The sequence below is a fragment of the Carcharodon carcharias genome, chromosome 12 (genome assembly GCF_017639515.1).
Source record: "Carcharodon carcharias isolate sCarCar2 chromosome 12, sCarCar2.pri, whole genome shotgun sequence".
NCBI classification, from domain to species: Eukaryota; Metazoa; Chordata; class Chondrichthyes; order Lamniformes; family Lamnidae; genus Carcharodon; species Carcharodon carcharias.
Window position 1 is genome coordinate 124163776 of NC_054478.1, and position 20171 is coordinate 124183946.

At 42.5% G+C, this 20171-nt stretch overlaps 1 protein-coding gene across 3 annotated transcripts in view; it reads left to right on the forward strand.

Moving 5' to 3' along the window:
• Nucleotides 1–20171, forward strand: part of ical1 (islet cell autoantigen 1-like) — a 135004-nt gene that overhangs the window by 53483 nt on the left and 61350 nt on the right. For all 3 annotated transcript variants that reach the window (XM_041200922.1, XM_041200920.1, XM_041200923.1), the window contains one exon: nt 19700–19825. In XM_041200922.1, coding sequence (XP_041056856.1) covers nt 19700–19825 — 126 coding nt within the window. The remainder of the gene's footprint in view (nt 1–19699; nt 19826–20171) is intronic.

Sequence of the window (20171 nt, forward strand, 5' to 3'; positions counted from 1 at the left end):
CCAGGCTCAAGTACTCAAATGCTGTGTTTGCTGACCTCCCATCCACCATCCTACATAAACTTCAATGTGTAACCATGACCTCCACCCTTACTGACTTGCACTGGTTCCATGTCACCAACATATTAAATTAAAAATATGTGCTTGTTGATAAATCCCTCTGGATTTTCCTCAACCTATCTCTGCAACTTCCTTCAATCCTGTTTCCCCTTCCATTACCCTCTTCCTGTAACTTACCATCTGTGCATCCCCAGTTTTGGAGGCGGAATCACTTTAGCCTCACTTTCTGGAACCCGGTCCCATTATCCCTCTTTTTTTCTCTCTCTCCACTCCTTTCTCTTACTCTCGGCACCCTCTCTTTACTCTGCCCTCCCTCTCTCTTCCATCAAAATCTCCTCTCAGCTTATTTCTACAGCCTAGCTTTTGGCCATCCCTTTTAATTCCTACCTTTTTGATTTGACATCCAGTTGCACCACGTCAATTTGTAAAGCAACATGGTAACTATTTTTTGGTTAAAGCTTTATATAAATGTGTGCTATTGATGTCCCTTAGCATTGGAAATAATGGCCAAAATTCAGGTTTTGTCGCCATCATAAACACAGCCTTGCAAAGAACGACAGACGAACATGTGTGAGACTAAGCAACTGTCTTGTATCAGGGAAGACCGCGATCTGATGCTATTGGGCAGCAACCCGTTAGGGCCTCTAGTATTTAAATAGGTAGTAGATCAGCTGTAGATCAGAGAAGGGGCCATGTAACTGACTCCTGTTTCTATACCATGTGCTTTTAATGCTTCTCGTGGCTTACTTCAAAGTACCTGAATCCCACTTGGAAAAAGGGAATGTTTCCTACTTGAAGTTTATCAGAGACTCTGAAGTTTCTTCATCAGCCTCTGTCACATACACCAAGTTGGCCGAGCATCCTGCATTGAACCGCACACCGAGCCATTTAAATAGGACAGGTTCTACAGAATACCAAGCACCAATAGTCTTCATTTTCTGTTACCATTCCCTACTGATTTCAGTTTATTGGGAAGCACAAGAGTGTCAATGGAGGCACTCTTACCTCTGAATCACAATGTTTGTGTTCAAGTCCCACTCCAGAGACTTAAGCACATAATCCAGGCCAACACTCCCAGTGTAGTACTGAGGGAGTGCTTCATTGTCAGAGGTACTGACTTAAGTTAAGACATTAAACAGAGGCCCTGTCATGTTGCCTCAGGTGGCCATAAAAAAATCCCATAGTACTATTTAGATGAAGTACAAGACAATTCTCCCTGGTGCCTTAAACAAAATTTATCCTTCTGCCACCAGATAAAACAAGTCATTTACAGCACCTGTCTGTTTGAAAATTGGTTGCCGAGTTCCTAAGGCAATAGTAACTGCATTTCAAAAATATTTCACTAGCTGTAAAATGCTTTGGGGCATTCTGAGAAATGAAAGATGCTGTAGAAATGCAAGTTTTTCTTTACCTGAAACAATTTGGTAGATCCTTAAAGAAAGGCACTTAGTGGGCTATATGGTGTGAAGTATGATATCATTAAAATTAAAATGCTAGTCTGCAAAATGATGAGTATGTAGGCTGGGAGTACTTTGTAGGTTTTTCACCTTCAGCACTGAGTTGCTTGTAAAGTTCTCTGTGCCAACGTGCCTGACTCTTGTGTGTTAGGTTGAGCCAGCTGATGATGTGTCCTCTCTTGGCTTAAAAGTGTTCCAGCTGTTAATAGTTTCCCAGTTATCAATAATTAGAGTCTTTCCCTTCTTGCTTTGCTATAAGACTAAGCTTGTTAGCTGTGTTCATTGAAAGAAATCCTCTGGATGGCCACATGTTTAAGCTCCAATTTTTTTTTGTAAAAATTAAGTTGAGGAATTTCAGTGCTGAAGAATGGAACTCTTCTTCACTTTTTGTAACTCTTTCAAGTACAAACCCGTTTCCATCTGTTTCAGATGAAGTTACATTGTTTCATAGTTTGCCTTTGTGAGATTTGAACTTTTGATCTTGGGGTTACAAACCCAGTACCATAACCACTTGGTTATTTAGGCCAAGCTAAGGCAAACCTGAACTTCTGAAGGTGTAACTCTTTTGAATACAAACCCGTTTCCATCTGTTTCAGATGAAGTTACATTGTTTCATAGTTTGCCTTTGTGAGATTTGAACTCTTGATCTTGGGGTTACAAACCCAGTACCATAACCACTTGGTTATTTAGGCCAAGCTAAGGCAAACCTGAACTTCTGAAGGTGTAACTCTTTTGAATACAAACCCGTTTCCATCTGTTTCAGATTACAAACCTAGTACCATAACCACTTGGCTATTCAGGTCTCAATGTTGATCTTGAGTTTCAGATCAGATATAGCACAGGCTATATGTAAGGTAAGATGCCCGTTTGCTTTCACTGTGTGATAATACTTTTCTCAATTGTGTCCCTAATACTTATGACCTCTCAAACCAGTTATTCTCACTTATCTGAATGAAACTAGCAATCAGTACGAATATGTGCTTTAGATTCATAACCAGTGGAAACTTAATTGTGCAAGCTTAGTTTCATTCATCTTAGGAATGTTACAGTCATTTGAAAAATGACCGTTCATGATTACCAGATGTCATGAAGTGCTTTACAGCCAATGAAGTACTTTTGAAGTGTAGTCACTATTGTATGAGCCTTGGTTTAATGTCTCATCCAACAGATAACATCTCCAACAGTGCAGCACTCCTTCAGTAATACACCAGAGTGCCAGCCTTGATTTTTGTGTTAAGTCCTGGAATAGGACTTGAACCCACAACCATCTGAATCAGAGGTGAGAGTGCTACAACTGAGTCACAGCTAACACATTTGAGTGGATTGGGCTAATATTCAATGCTGCAGAGTTGAAAGAAAGAATTTGCATTATAAAGACCATTCATGATCTCATCACATTCCTTTATGTCTAAGTGTAGCCACTGTTGTAATGTAGGAAACATGACAGCCAATCTGCGCACAGCAAGATTCCATAAACAGCAATGTAATAATGACCGGATAATCTGATTTCTTAAAAATAAGTGATGTTGGTTAAAGGATAAATATTGGCCAGGGCAACACCCCAGCTCTTCTCTGAAATAATGGGATCTTTTATGTTCACTCAAGGGGGCAGTTAGGGCCTTGGTTAAATACCTCATCCAAAAGACAGCAGCTTCAAAAGTGCAGTGCTCCCTCAGTTCTCCACTGAAACATCAGCCCAGATTTTGTGCTCTAGCCTCTGGAGTGGGTCTTGAACCCAGAACCTTTTGATTCGGGCTGCCCACTGAACCATGCCTGATGTGGACAAACATGTTATTAAAATCAGAAAAATGTCTGTGTTCTACCTATTATATAGTTCTAGTTAGATTTAGGAGATGGATTTTCTTATTGAAGAGAAATACCAGAAAAAAAACAGGCAGGTGATTACGATCCTCAGAGAGGAGGATGTGAGATCATGAGTATTCTGCCAATTGCTGGGTTGTTGATGAGCCTGATTGTTGAAGTAGAGTCTAGTCTAGTAGTCATCACTTTGAGAACTGCCTGCAGGAATGCCTCTGACTCTGTGGGGGTTGGCACTATACCAATGTGTAGTGACTATAAACTGTAGTCTAAATTATCCATGCTTTAGGACAAAACCCAATCAGAGTTTTGAAGTCTATTGGAGAAGATTTAATAGTTTGCAGAGCTCTCATTGAGTTGCAAAAGCAGTAGCACATGAAATGTTTTCACTCACTGAGAGCCTTCTTGAATTGACCAATTGTTCCAGCCTAGATTAAACGGTGCTGCAGTCTGTCAGCTCTAAATTGCAGTCCAGGAATCTTTGGATGTGTACCATGGCAAGGTCCTGGTAATTTGTGGCAGAGAGGTCAGTTAGGGTGAAGAAATGTATAATTGATATCTCTGGCTAATGGGACAAATAGACGCAGCAAAGCATATACTCAGCAAAAACCCCTTAAGAGATGCTTGAGTAAGTACCGTTAACCTTGTGGCAATTTCTATACCCCAAAATGTTGAATGCTTTTTTAATGACGTTCTAAGCATATTGTTTTAAACGCTTTTGTACTCTGAATAAAACTGATGTGCTGTGTGCATGGGAGGTTTTTTAAACACTATTTAGTTTCTTGTTTTTATAAGATTCCTGAAGTGAAATTATATTATTTTCATAGTTACAATGTACAAAGACAACTTAAAATCTTTTGTCGTCTACACCATCATGGTTCTGTGCTCCCGACAGCAGAAATGTAAATGGGAAACAAGTAGGGCAACAACAGTATCATAAAGGTTCATCACTGGGATTAGTGGGACACTGATTCATGCCAATTCTCAAGGTGTGGCTGTTGTTCAGTCATTAGCACCCTTACCTTGGAGTCAGAATTAAGGTCTTGGGTTCAAGTCACACTCCAGAGACTCAGGCACAAAATCTCAGCTGGCACTCTTAAGTGCATCATTAAGATGCCTGTGGGTCTGAAAGATGTGAAATAAATGTGTGTTTTTATTTCTGTGTCTGTGGCCCTTTTCACCCTGAGTTCCCACTCTCAGTACTGCCATTGTACTTCATTAAACCAAGAGATGACCTTCACCAAGTCACACTGTTAACTTTTAGTCATTACCTTTAGAGCAGCTAGTCAAAGATCTGGAAGCATGCCAGTTGCCTGCCAGTGAGGGTAGGGGTTTGTGAGGTTAAAAAATTAGAGGGATTTTGAAATTTTAAAATCTGACTTTTTTTGTTGCCAATCCAATGAATACTTATAAATGAGTAGAGTAAGGATGGAGCTCACTTCTCGAGGGCAATAAGGGATAAAGGCTGGCCTTGCCAGCGCCTCTCACCAAGAATAAAAAAAAATGTATGGAGCAAAATATTGTGGATGATGGAAATTTGAAATAAAAACAATGCCAGAGCATCTGTGGAGAGAGAAGCAAAATTCATATTTCAGGTTGATCAGTTCTGACCTGTGAAGACCTTGCTAGCAGGTAATATTTTGAGTTATCTTTTTCCACTGCACCTGCCCCTGTCCCTTGGGTAGTACACCAGCTAAACATGATTTTCCTGTCATTTTTCCACAATGTAAATTAGGGTCATGGTTTTGCAATCCTAAATGTGGCTTTGGCTCTGAAGTCTGCTCCCAGACGTTCTTTGTGATAGTAATTTCTTTTCTTTAAATAAAAAGAAAATCATTAACAGACTCTGCCCGTATGTTTAAGCACGTGGCTGAAATTTGCACAGCAGATGTCCTAAAGGTGATTTCACTCAGGGGGAAGAGAACACTCTGTTTTAATTAGCTTTTGGATACAGCACATCTCTTTGAAGTTATATTTCACATCATCAACTTTAAAAATCATTTATTGGAGCCTTTGAAAGTGTACAGTTGCATTGTCCAGATCTCGCAGTTCGCTGAGAGTGAATAAATGCAGATCTGATTGGGCGAAATCTGATCTGGCTTTAAGAATCCCCTTTCATTTAGCTGATATCAGCCAGGGCTCTACAATTAACCCTCAACATGTCATATAAGAACATAAGGAATATGAGCAGGAGTAGGCCATATGGACCCTTGAGCTTGTTCTGCCATTCAGTAAGATCACGCTGATCTGATCTTGACATGAACTCCAATTTCCTGACTGTTTCCATAACCCTTGACTCCCCTACAGTTCAAAAAAAATCTCAGCCTCTAATCTATTCAGTGACTCAGCCTCCACATCTATCTGGGGTAGAGAATTCCAAAGATTCACAAGAAGAAATTCCCCCTCATCTCCATCTAAAATGGGCGAACCCTTATTCTGAAACTGTGCCTCCTAATTCTCAATTCCTTTCGAGAGGAGAAATATCTTCTCAATATCTACCCTGTCGAGCTCCCTCAGAATCTTTTATATTTCAATATGATCATGTCTCATTTTTCTAAACTCCAGTGAGTATAAGCCGAACCTGCTCAACCTTTCCTCATAAGACAACTCCTTCATACAAGGAATCAATCTAATCAACCTTCACTGAACTGCCTCCAATACAAGTATGTCCGTCACTACATAAGGAGACCAAAACTGTACTACTAAACTGTAGTGTGGTCTCACCAATGTCCTGTACAATTTTATCAACATATCCATATTTTAATACTCCATCCCCCTTGCAATAAGGACCAACATTCCATTTGACTTGCTTGCTGTACCTGCGTGCTAACTTTGTGTTTCATGTACGCGGACATCCAGATCCCTCTGTAGTGCAGCATTCTGTAGTCTCTCTCCATTTAAATAATATTTTGCTTTCCTATTCATCCTATCAAAGTACAATAGATAACCTCACATTTTGCATCTGCCAATTTTTGTCCACTCATTTAACCTATCCATATCCCTTTGCAGACTCTTTGTGTCCTACTCACAACTTACTTTCCCACGTACCTTTATATCATCAGCAAATTTGGCTGCAACGTACCTAGTCCCTTCAACAAAGTCATGGATATAAATTGAAAATCGTTGAGGTCCCAGCACCTGTGGTGGACCTCTAGTTATAGTTTGCTAATCTGAAAATGACCATTTTGTCTTGACTCTGGTTCCAGGGTTAGTTAGCCAATCCTCTAGCCATGTTAATATATTTAATATATTACCTCCCAAACCATGAGATCTCATCTCATACAGTAACCTTTTATATGGCAGCTTATTGAATGCCTTTTGGAATTCCAAATACACTGGGGGGAATTTTACACCCGCCCCTTCCCGCCCTTGCCCCAGCCAGCATATTTGAAGGCGGGGGGCGGGGGGGGGGGCAGCTAAAATAATGCTGTTGGCCAGCACACCACCTTTTCACCCAACCCTGACCTGTTATGGGGGTGGGTAAGCTGGCAAGCAGCCTGCCCACCCTTATGCCTATTGAGACTTTCAAACAGGCAATTTATGGCCACTTGAGGACCTAATTCTGCCTCCATGGCAATAATTCGTGCAGCTGAGCAAGATGGGGGAAAGCCGAGTAGCCCAGGAAAGCGTTTGGGGTGGATGGGAGGGGGGGGGCCCAAGTATCTGTCATGAGCACCCCCTTCCTTCTTTGTGCCTTTGCTCCTGTCCTCTAAAGCCTGAGCACCCCCCACCCTGCCACTGCGGTCATGAAAACATCTCCAACCAAAACAGACTTACCTGGAGTCCGGAATCTATCTTCAGTTCTTCTTGGGACTCCTTGTAGTCCCAGGAGACCTACTACTGTATTCTGGCACTGCTGGAATGAGAGAGCTGCCAGAAAATCAGATTGGCCTGCAGCTCCTGAGGGCGGGCCTTCTATCAATGAGGAGCGGAAGTTCAACTCTTGACTCATTAAGACCACCCCCAGCGTATTATCAATGTGGGGCAGCCAGATTTAGTCAGCGTGGTACTGACTGTGGCTGTGGTTAGTGAGAGATACATCCTCCCATAAAATCATCCTGCTATGTCCATTGGTTCTCCTTTATCCACCCTGCTCATTACATCCTCAAAGAGCTCCAGTAACACTAATAAAAACAATTTCCCTTTCATAAAACCCTGTTGACTCTGCTTAATTGTGTTATCATTTTCTACATGCCCTGCTACTACTTCCTTAATAATGGATTCCACCATTTCCCCAATGACAGATATTGACTTGGCAGATGGAGTTTAATGTAGGAATGTGTGAGGTCATGCACTTTGGTAGGAAAAATCAAAAGGCAGACTATTATTTAAATGGAGATGGGCTCCAAAAAAGTGCAGCACAGAGGGATCTGGGTGTTCTTGTGCATGAAACACAAAAAGTTAGCATCCAGGTGTAGCAAGTAATTAAGAAGGCAAATGGAATTTTGGCCTGTATTGCTAGGGGGGTTAGAGTTTAAAAATAGGGAAGCCTTGTTACAACTGTACAGGGTGTTGGTGAGTCCGCTTCTGGAGTACTATGTACAGTTTTGGTCCCCGTATTTAAGAAAGGATATACTGCCATTGGACGCAGTTCAAGAGACATTCACTAGGCTGATCCCTGGGATGAAGGGGTTGCATTATCAAGAATGGCTAAACAGGTTAGGCTTTTATTCATTAGAGTTTAGAAGAATGAAGGATGATCTTACTGAAATGTAGAAGATTCTGAGGGGGCTTAACAGGGTAGATGTTGAGAAGATGTTTCCACTAGCGGCAGAATCTAGAACTAGGGAACATAGTTACAGAATAAGGGGGCACACATTTAAAACTGAGATGCAAAGGAATTTCTTCTCTGAGGGTATTCTCTACCACAGAGTTGTGGAGGCTAGATCACTGAAAGTATTTAAAGAGGAGGTAGATAGATTTTTGAAATATCGGGGAGTTAAGGGCTATGAGGAATTGGCACAAAAGAGAGGTTGAGACCTGGGGCAGATCAGCCATGATATTGAATGGCAGGGCAGGCTTGAGGGGTCGAATAGCCTACTCCTCCTATTTCTTATATTAGGCTAACTGGCCTATAGTTTCCTGCTTTCTGTCTCCCTTCTGTTTTGAGTAGGGATGTTACATTCGCGGTATTCCATTCCCCTGAGACCTTTCCAGAATCTATGGAATTTTGGAAAATTACTCCTAATGCATCCACTATCTCTGCAGCCCACTTCTTTTAAGACCCTAAGATACAGGCCATCAGGTTTAGTCTTGTCAGCCTTTAGTCCCATAAGTTTGCCTCAAGCTTTTTTTCTGGTGATTATTATTTTAAATTCATCCTCCTTTCACCCCATGATTTTCTACTATTATTGGGATGCTTTTTCTGTCATGAAGATGGATGCAAGTTATTTGTCTCTGTCATTTCCTTATTTCCCATTATTAATTCCCCAGGGACTAATGTTTACTTTAGCTAATCTCTTCCTGTTTATATAGTTGTAGAAGTTCTTACTATCTGTTTTTATATTGCTTACTAACTTACTCACATAATCAATTTTTTTCCGCTTCATTAATTTTTAGTCGTCCTTTGCTGATTTCTAAAATTTCAGTCTTCTGGAGTAGTCACTGGACTGGTAATGCAGAAACCCAGGGTAATGCTGTGGGGACCCGGGTTTGAATCCTACCACAGCAGCTGGTGGAATTTCAATTCAATAAAAATCTGGAATTAAAAGTCTAATGATGACCATGAAGCTATTGTCGATTGTTGTAAAAGCCCATCTGGTTCACTAATGCCTATTAGGGAAAGAAATCTGCCATCCTCAACTGGTCCAGCCTACATGTGACTCCAAATCCACAGTTATGTGGTTGCCTCTTAAATGCCCTCTGAAATGGCCTAGCAAGAAACATAGAAAATAGAAGCAGGAGTAGGTCATTTGGACCTTCGAGCCTGCTCCAACATTCAATATGATTATGACTGATCCTCTATCTCAATGCCACACTCCTCTCTCCCCATATCCCCTGATGCCTTTAGAGTCTAGAAATCTGTCTATTTTCCTCTTACTTGGCCTCCACAGCCCTTTGTGGTGGAGAATTCCACAGGTTTTCCACACTCTGAGTGAAGAAGTTTCTCCTCATCTAAGTCCTAAATGGCCTCCCTCATATTCCGAGATTGTGACCATGATCTAGATGCCACCCAGCCAGAGGAAACATCATCCCTGCATCCAGTCTGTCCAGCCCTGTCAGAATTTTTTATGTTTCAATGAGATCCCCTCTCATTCTTCTAAACTCCAGTGAATACAGGCCTAGTCGGCCCAATCTCTCCTCATAAGACAATCTTGCAATCCCAGGAATCAGTCTGGTGAACTTTCGCTGCACTCCCTCTATGGCAGATATATCCTTTCTTAGGTAAGGAGACCAAGCCTGCACACACTACTCCAGGTGTAATCTCACCAAGGCCCTGTATAGCTGAGGTAAGACCTCCTAGCCCTTGTATTCAAGTTCTCTTGCAATGATGGCCGACATACCAGTTGCCTTCTTAACTGCTTGCTGCACCTTGCATGCTTGCTTTCAGTGATTGGTATACAAGGACACCCAGGTCCCTTTGTACATCGACATTTCCCAATCTATCACCATTTAAATAACGCTCTGCAATTCTGTTTTCCCTACCAAAGTGGATAACTTCACACTTATTCACGTTATACTGCACTTGCCCACTGACTGAACTTGTCTAAATCGCCTTGAAGCCTCTTAACATCCTCCTCACTACTCTCATTCCCACTTAGTTTTTCGGAAGACTCCAATCATGAAATAATTTCTCTGCGCACTCCAATAAACCCCATAATTTTAAAATATTTTATTTAGATCATGCTCATCCCTTGAAACTCAAAATACAAGTGTATGCAAGATGTCATAAACTCCCAAGGTGATGATCAGATTGAGGTGTACAAGATTATGAGGGGCATGGACAGGGTGGATAGGGAGCAGCTGTTCCCCTTTAGTTGAAGGGTCAGTCACAAGGGGGCATAAGTTCAAGGTGAAGGGCCGGAGGTTTGGGGGGGATGTGAGGAAAAACTTTTTTACCCAGAGGGTGGTGACGGTCTGGAATGCACTGCTTGAGACGGGGTGGAGGTGGGTTGCCTCACATCCTTTAAAAAGTACCTGGATGAGCACTTGGCATGTCATAACATTCAAGGCTATGGGCTAAATGCTGGCAAATGGAATTAGGTCAGGTGTTTCTCACGTGTTGGTGCAGACTCGATGGGCCGAAGGGCCTCTTCTGCACTGTGATTCTGTGATGTATCATTCTTCTGAATCTAGTTTTTTGTTCTCAACAAACTTGGAAAGATTACATTTGGTTCTCTCATCCAAATCATAGATATATATTGTGAATAGCTGGGGCCCAAGCACTGATCCCTGTGGTACCCCACCAGTCACTGCCTGCCATTCCAAAAAAAGACCCACTTATTCCTACTCTGTGTTTCTTGCCTGCTAACCAATTCTCAATCCATGCCAATATATTACCCCCAATCCTGTGTGCTTTAATTTTGCACACTAACCTCTTATGTGGGACTTTATCAAAAGCTATTTGAAAATCCAAATACACCACATCCACTGGTTCTTCCTTATCTATTCTGTTAGTTAGGTCCTCAAAAAACTCCAGTAGGTTTGTCAAACATAATTTCCCTTTCATAAATCCATGTTGACTATGTCTAATTCCTTTGATATTTTCCAAGTTTCCTATTTATCACATCCTTTATAATAGACTGTAGCATTTTACCTACCACTGATGTTAGGCTAACCGGTCTGTAATTTGCATTTTTTCCCTCCTTTTTTAAATAGTGGGGTTACATTTGCTACCCTTCAATCTGCCAGGACTGTTCCAGAATCTATAAAATTTTTGAAGATGACAACCAACGCATCCACTATTTCCATGGCCACCTCCTTTAGTACCCTGGGATGTAGATTATCAAGCGCTGGGGATTTATCGGTTTTCAGTCCCATTAATTTCTCCAGTGCTGTATTTTTAGTAGCACTAATTTCCTTCAATTCCTCCTCCTCACTGGACCCTTGATTCCCTAGTATTTCTGGGAAGTTATTTGTGTCTTCCTCCGTAAAGGCAGAACTAAAATAGTTGTTTAACTGCTCTGTCATTTCCTTGTTCTCTATTATAAATTCTCCTGTTTCAGACTGTAAGGGACCTACATTTGTCTTCACCAATCTTTTTCTTCTTACATACTTGTAGAACTTTTTACAGTCTGCTTTTATGTTCCTTGCAAGTTTACTCTCATACTCTGATTTCCTTCTCTTAATCAATCTCTTGGTTCTCCTTCGCTGAATTCTAAACTGCTCCCAATCCTCAGGCTTGCTTTTTCTACCAACCTTATACAGCTCCTCTTTGGATCTAATGCTACCTTTAATTTCTTTTGTTAGCCACGGGCCCTTTTCCTGTTGTGTTTTTGTGTCAGAAAAGAATAGATAACTGTTGCAATGCATACATTCGTTCCTTAAATATTAGCCATTGCCTACCCATGCCTTTTAATGAAGTTCCCCAGTCTATCTTGGCCAATTTGCATACTTTCATAGTTTTCTTTATTTAGATTTAGGACCCTAGTTTCAGATTGGACTACTTCACTTTCCAACTCAAGAAATAATTCTGTCATGTTATGGTCACTGTTCCCTAAAGGACCCCACACAACAAGATTATTAACTAACACTTTCTCATTGCACAAAGCCAAATTTAGGATAGGCTGTTCCCTTGTTGGTTCCTCAATGTAATGGTCTAAAAAACCATCTCGTACACACCCCAGGAATTTATCCACCACAATATTATTGCTAATTTGGTTTGCCCAGTCTATGTGTAGATTAAAGTATTACTGTAGCACCCTTATTATATGCATCTCTAATTTCCTGTTTAATGCCGCCCCTACCTTACCACTACTGTTTGGAGGCCTTTAGACAACTCCCACTAATGTTTTCCAGTCCTTGTTGCTTCTTAGTTCCACCCAGACTGATCCTACATCTAGATTTTCTGAGCCAATATCCTCTCTCACTATTGCAGCGATTTCATCCCTAACTAACAACATCACGCCACCTCCTTTTCCTTTTTGCTTGTCCTTCCTAAATATTGAATACCCTTGGATATTCAGTTCCCAGCCTTGGTCACCCTGCAACCATGTCTCTGTAATTCAATCATATCGGACCAGTTTACATCTATTTTCACTGTTAATTCATGAACCTTATTGAGAATGCTCCATATATTCAGATACAGTGCCTTTAGACTTGTCTTTTTACACATCTTTTACATATCCCTATTTGTTGCTAGCCCCTGTTTCCTCTGCCTTCCACTTTTGCTTTTTACTTTTCTGTTTTTCATTTCTATCTTTGTTTCTCTCTCTTGTGTCTCCATACTCAGGTTTCCATTCCCCTGCGACGCTAATTTAATCCCTCCCCCACAGTACTAGCGAACACCCCTGTGAGGACATTGGTTGTGGTCCTGCTGGGGTGCAACACATCCAACTTGTATAGGTCCCATCATCCCCAGAATCGGTCCCAATGCCTCAGGAACCTAAATCCTTCCTTCCTACACAATCTCTCCAATCACGCATTCATCCGGTCTATTCTCTTATTCCTGATCTTGCTAGCATGTGGCACTGGGAGTAATCCTGAGATTACTACCTTTAAGGCCCTGCTTTTTAATTTATGTCCTAGCTCCCTATATTCTGCTTTCAGGACCTCATCCCTCTTTTTACCTCTGTCATAGGTACCGAGATGGACCACAACCTCTGGCTGTTCATCCTCCCCACTTCAGAATGTCCTGCAGCTGTTCAGTGACATCCTTGACCCTGGCACCAGGAAGGCAACATACCATCCTGGTGTCATGTCTACAGCTGCAGAAATGTCTATCTGTTGCCCTTACAATAGAATCACCTATCACTATTGATCTCCCACTTTTTTTTCTCCCCTCTGTGCAGCTGAGCCACTTGTGGTGCCACGGACTTGGTTTCTCAGGGGAATGCAGTGAGAGCCATCTCCGCCAGCAGTACCCAAAACGGAAAATCTGTTAGAGAGGGAGATGGACTCAGGGGACTCCTGCACCACCTGTCTGGTGCCTTTACTCTGTCTGGCAGTCACCCATTCCCTTTCTACTTTCTGCCTGTGTACCCTTTACCTGCAGTGTGACCATCTCTCTGTACATGCTATCCACAAAGATCTCAGCCCTGCAGGGCTCCACAGTGATTCCGGCCACTGCTCCAGATCCAAAAAAAGCAGATTTTAAGTAGCTGCAGCTGGAGACACTTTCTGTACACATGGTCACCATTAACACTGGAAGAGTCCCTGACTTCCCACATTGCCTTCCACATGCCACATGACTGAGCTGCCCGGCCTTGACATACCCTTAAATTACTCCCTTTTATTTCCTCTAGTTTAAAGAATATTAAGGACAGCAGAAATACTCACCTACTTACCAAGGCTGCTGCTCTTCTTTCTGAGGAAAGTTAGAAAATGATCACCTCCTTCTCTCTTCAGCGAACTCTCTCACTCACCAAACTCCAACTGACACGCTCAAATGCAGCCCATGACAGCACTGTGGATGGCCTGCTTTTATGCTCCCTGAATCTAACTTTGGAAACCTGTTTAAGCCAGTTATCCAATTAACTAGCTGCAAGCAGAGTCTGAATGAGCCCTGTTTTAAAGCTGAACTAAAACTCACCTCCTCTCAACCCAAAGATTAGCTTTTAGTTAATTACTTAATTAAAGAAAGACAAGACTGTAGATAGAAATTAACCCTTAACTTAAATTAAAAAACAACATAAGCACCAAGTGATAGACAGACCTAAGTGATTCCACAACCAACGGATCAGATCTAAGCTCTGCAGTCCTGCCAAATCCAGTCGCGAATGGTGGTGGACAATTAAACAGCTCGCTGGCGGAGGAGGCTCCACAAATATCCCCATCCTTACTGATGGAGGAGCCCAACACAGCAGTGCAAAAGATAAGGCTGAAGCATTTACATCAATTTTCAGCCAGAAGTGCTGAGTGGATGATCCACCTCTGCCTCCTCTGGAGGTCCCCAGCATCACAGATGCCAGTCTTCAGCCAATTCAATTCAGTCCACGCGATGTCAAGAAACGGCTGAAGGCACTGGGTAATGCAAAGGCCATAGGTCTTTAAATTCTGGCATTAGTACTGAAGACCTTATGCCCCAGAACATGGCGTGCTCCGAGCCAAGCTATTCCAGTACAGCTACAATACAGGCATTTATCTGGCAATGTGGAAAATTGCCCAGGTATGTCCTGTACACAAAACACAGGACAAATCCAACCCGGCCAATTAACGCCCCCATCGGTCTGCTCTCGATCAGTAATGTGATGGAAGGGGTTATCAACAGTGCTATTAAGCAGCACTTGAATAGCAATAACCTGCTCACTGATGCTCAGTTTGGGTTCTGCCAGGGTAACACAGATTCTGACCTCATTGCAGCCTTGGTTCAAACGTGGATGAAAGAGCTGAACTCCTGAGATGAGGTGAGAGTGACAGCCCTTGATATCAAGGCAGTGTTTGACCGAGTGTGGCATCAAGGAGCCCGAGCAAAACTGGAGTCAGTGGGAATCGGGGGAAGCCTCTCCACTGGTTGGAGTCATACCTGTTGGAGGTCAGTCATCTCAGCTCCAGGATATCACTGCAGGAGTTCCTCAGGATAGTGTTCTCAGCCCAACCATCTTCAGCTGCTTCATCAATGACCTTCCTTCCATCATAAGGTCAGAAGTGGGGATATTCGCTGATGGCTGCACAATGTTCAGCACCATTCGTGATAATGATACTGAAGCAGTCTATGTCCAAATGCAGCAAGACTTGGACAATATCCAGGCTTGGGCTGACAAGTGGCAAATAACATTCGTGCCACACACGTGCCAGGCAATGACCATCTCCAATAACAGAGCATCTAACCATTGCCCCTTGATATTTAATGGCATCACCATTTCTGAATCCCCCATTATCAACATTCTGGAGGTTACCATTGACCAGAAACTGAACTGGACTAACCATACAAATACTGTGGCTACAAGAACAGGTTAGAGGCTGGGAACTTACCTCCTGACTCCCCAAAGCCTGTCCACCATCTACAACGCACAAGTCAGGAGTGTAATGGAATATTCTTCACTTGCCTGGGTGCATGCAGCTCCAGCAGCACTGAAGAAGCTTGACACCAACCAGAACAAAGCAGCCTGCTTGATTGGCACCCCTTCCACAAACATTCTCTCCCTCCACCACTGACGTATAGTGGCAGCAGTGTGTACCATCTACAAGATGCACTGCAGAAACTCACAAAAGTTTGAAAATATATCGCCGTTCCTTCACTGTTGCTGAATCAAAATGCTAGCATTCCTACAAACAAACAGCAGTTCAAGAAGGCAGCTCACCACCACCTTCTCAAGGGCAACCAGGGATGGGCAATAAATGCTGGTGTAGCCAGCGATGCCCACATCCCGTAAATGAATTTAAAAAACTTATCTTCGCAGCACTGTATGCATTTTATTTGCAATTTGATACCATCTTTAGCCACAGATGGTTCATCATTCTCAAAATTTTTCTTTTTCAATGGATTATATCTTTGTGGAGAATTGGGAAGTACCTTCTTAAATGTCTACCACTGTTTAGCTACCATCTTACCTTTTAATCTATTTTTCCAGTCGCTTTAACCAACTCTGTCTACCTTATAATTACCTTTATTGATGTTTAAGGCACCAATTTCAGACCCAGGTTTCTCTCCTTCAAACTGTAAAATTCTTTCATGCTATGATCCTCTTTCCTAGTGGATTGTTTACTTCAGAGATCATTAATTAATCTTGTCTCATTATATGTTACCAGGTCTAAAAATCCTGTTCCCTGGTTGGTTCCACAGTGTGTTCTAAGAAATTGTCCCACATATACTCTATGACCTTGTCCTCAAGGGTACCTTTGCAAAATTGATTTTTCCAATCTACAAGAAGATAAAAGTCAGCCATGATTATTGCAGTACTCTTCTTATAAAAGCCCATTATCTTTTGATTTTTGGACTCTGTCCAACAATGTAGCTGTTGTTAGGGGCCCTTTAGACTATTCCCGCTGGTGATTTTTTTTTTCCATTGCTATTTCTTATCTCCACCCAAACTGATTCTATAACTTAATCTGCAGAGCAAGATCATTGTTCACTATTGTACTGATCTCATCCTTCATTAGCAGTGCTACCCCACCACCTTTTCCTTTCTGCCTCCTTCCAAAGTGTTAAGTACCTGAATAATCAGTTCGCAGCTTTGGTCACCTTGCAGCCTTGTCTCTGTAATGGCTATCAGATCATTCCCATTTATTTCTATTTCTGCTATCAATTCATCTATCTTGTTACAAATGATGCTTGCATTTGGACAACAAGCCGTTAATTCTGTCTTTTTACCATTTTTCCTGACCCTATTTGCTGGTATACTCTTATGTTTTTATTCTTCCATGGGACGTGAGCACTGCTAGCTTGGCCAACATTTGATGACAAACCTCACTGCCCTTGAGAAGATGGTGGTGAGTCACCTTCTTGAACTACTGCAGACCACCTGGTGTAGGTACAGTGTTTTAGGAAGGGGCTTCTAGGATTTTGAGCCAGGTATGATGAAGAAACAGCAACATAGCTCCAAATCAAAATGGTGTGTGACTTGGAGGGGAACCTACAGTTGGGTTGTTCCCATCCGTCTGCTGCCCTTTCTTTCCAAGTGGTAGAGGCCATGGGTTTGGAAGGTGCTGTCGAAGAAGTCTTGGCAAGTTGCTTCATTACATCTTGTATATGTTACACACTGCTGCTACTATGCTTTGGTGGTGGAGAACTTAATGTTAGTTCTGTCGAAGGGTCATGAGGACTCGAAATGTCAACTCTTTTCTTCTCCGCCGATGCTGCCAGACCTGCTGAGTTTTTCCAGGTAATTCGGTTTTTGTTTTGGATTTCCAGCATCCGCAGTTTTTTGTTTTTATATTAATGTTAAGGTGGCGGATGGGATGCCGATCAAGTGAGCTACCTTGTCCTGGATGCTGTAGAGTTTCTTTTGTGTCCTTGGAACCACACGCTTCCAGACACAGGAAAAGTATTCCATCAGACTTGTGACTTGTAAATGGTAGAAAGGCTTTGAGGAGTCAGGAGGTGAGTTACTCGCCTCTGAATTTCCAACCTCTGAAATCCTCTTGTAGCCACCGTATTTATGTGGCTGATCCAGTTCAATTTCTGGTCAATGGTAAGCCCCAGGATGTTTTTAGTTGGGGGGTGTGGGGGGGGGTGGATTCAGCAATGGTAATGGCCTTGAATGTCAGGGGAGGTGATTAAATTCTCTCTTCTTGGAGATGGTCATTGCCTGGCACTCATTTGGTGCGAATGTTACTTGCGACTTATCAGCCCAAGTCTGAATGTTGTCCAGATCTTGCTACATACAGACACGGACTGTTTCAGTATTTGAGAAGTTACGAACGGTACTGAACATTGTGAAGTCAACAGAGAATGTCCCCACTTCTGACTTTTTGATGGATCCTTTGAAACGCTGAAGATCATTGTGCCTAGAACACGACCTTGAGGAATTCCTGCAGTGATGTCCTGGGGCTGAGAGGATTGGTCTCCAAACAATACAGCCATCTTCCATTGTGCTAGATCTGACTCCAACCAGTGGAGATTTTTCCCCCTGACCTCCATTGACTTCAGCTTTGCTTGGGTTCCTTGAAGCAGCATTTGGTCAAATGTTGCATTAATGTCAATGATAATCACTCTCATCTCCCTTCTTGAGTTCAGCTCTTTTGTCCATGTTTGGACCAAAGCTACAATGAGATCAGGAGCTGAGTGACCCTGGTGGAGCCCAAACTGAGCATCAGTGAGCAGGTTATTGTTAAGTAAGTGCCACTTGATAGTGCAGTTGATGACCCCTTCCAGCACTTTGCTGATGATGGAAAGGAGGCTGATGGGGTGGTGATTGGTCAGATTGGATATGCCCTGCTTTTTGTGGGCACGACATCCCTGTGCACTTTTTCACATTGTCACATAGAATCCAGCGTTGTAGCTGGACGAGAACAGCTTGGCTAAGGGCATGGATAATTCTGGAGCACAAGTCTTCACTGGTACTGCTGGAATGTTGTCAGGGCGAATCACCTTTACTGTATCCAGTGCCCCCATCCATTTCTTGATTTCACATGGAGTGAATTGAATTGGCTGAAGACTGGCATCTGTGATACTGAGGAGGAGGCTGAGTTGGATCATGCACTTGGCAATTTTGGTTGAAGATGGTTGCAAATGCTTCAGCCATGACTTTTGCACTGATGTACTGGGTTTCCTCATTATTGGTCCACCACCAGTCAGATGTGGCAGGACTCTGCAGCCCTTTGATCTGATCCGTTGGTTGTGGAATCACTTAGCTGTGTCTATTTCATGCTGCTTCTGTTGTTTGGCATGCATGTCATCCTGTGTTGTAGCTTTACCAAGTTGGCATCTCATTTTTAGGTGTATCTGATGCTGCTCCTGACATGCTCTCCTGTACTCCCTCATTGAACCAGGGTTGATCCCCCGGCTTGATAGTAATGGTTGATTGAGGGATATGCCAGGCCATGAGGTTACAGATTGTGGTTTAATATAATTCTGCTGCTACTGATGGCCCACAACTCCTCATGAGTGCCAGTTTTAAGCTGCCAGATCTGTCTGAATCTAAATGTTGGTATGCTCTGTCCCATATTGTCAAGCTTTCATTATCATTACCCTTTTTGCTAATATGCATGTTGCTTTGGTCATTCCTCTTCAACTTTCTAACTTTCCCGTCACTTGAACCTTCTAACAACATCTCACGCAATTATTTTGTTTAAAGCCCTATCAACAGCCCTAGTTACTATCTTCGCCAGGGCACTGGTGTCAGTGCAGTTTGAGTGCAGCCCATCTATGGGGAGCAGCGCTCTCTTTCCCTGGTACTGGTACCCATCCCTAAGAATTGAAACCCATTTCTCTCACTCTAATGATTGGGTCAGGGAGGTGGAAACACTGTTCCTGATTACTATACGTGACCCTTGCTGGAAAACTCAGGTGGATGGCAGTTGAGCACAGGATTGGGCTCATCTGTGATTCAGTTTATGGTTGAATGGCCTGCCATTGTTCACCAACTGAACTCGGGCACGATGAATGGTTGCTCTGATGTAGTTGCTGGACACCTATATAGAACCGTTTCCCCATCAAAATCTCTGCCCCCGAGAGAAAGGAAGGGAATAATTGGCAAAAAACACTCTTGCTTCAATCGCAGTGAAAAAGTCAGTTTTGGTTGAAGAAGAAAACAGAAGTTTATTTTATTCTCTTTGATTGAATGCACTAAGGATGAGCAATGTTCATGCTTTATGTTTTAATGCAGGTCCAGGTTCAAGTGCGGAATACCAAAGCTCACTTTGACAAATTAAAGAATGACGTCTGTCAGAAAGTGGACTTACTCGGAGCCAGCCGTTGCAATCTGCTCTCCCAGTCACTTGTTGCTTACCAGGTAATGAGGGTTTGGAGCTGAACATCTCACACAAGTTGTATTAGATAGCAGCATATCGACATCTGCACATTTTGGGACTGTGCTCATTCTGCAGGGAGATAAGTGTTTTCCCCCTTCCATGTCAAGTCGTCGTTGTCAATTAAGAGGACAGCATCACACTTTAAGTAATTGGTATCATTTGGCACGGTGCACAGTTGATGCTTAACTAATAAGAATTACAAATACCTACTGAAGAGGTTTTTTTTGAAGGGGGTCTGTCATGACCCCTAAAAATGTTTCATAGCTCCTTGAAGCTTTGAGCTGGCAGGCTGACCAATCATTTTTATATTATTCAATCTCTGGAAAT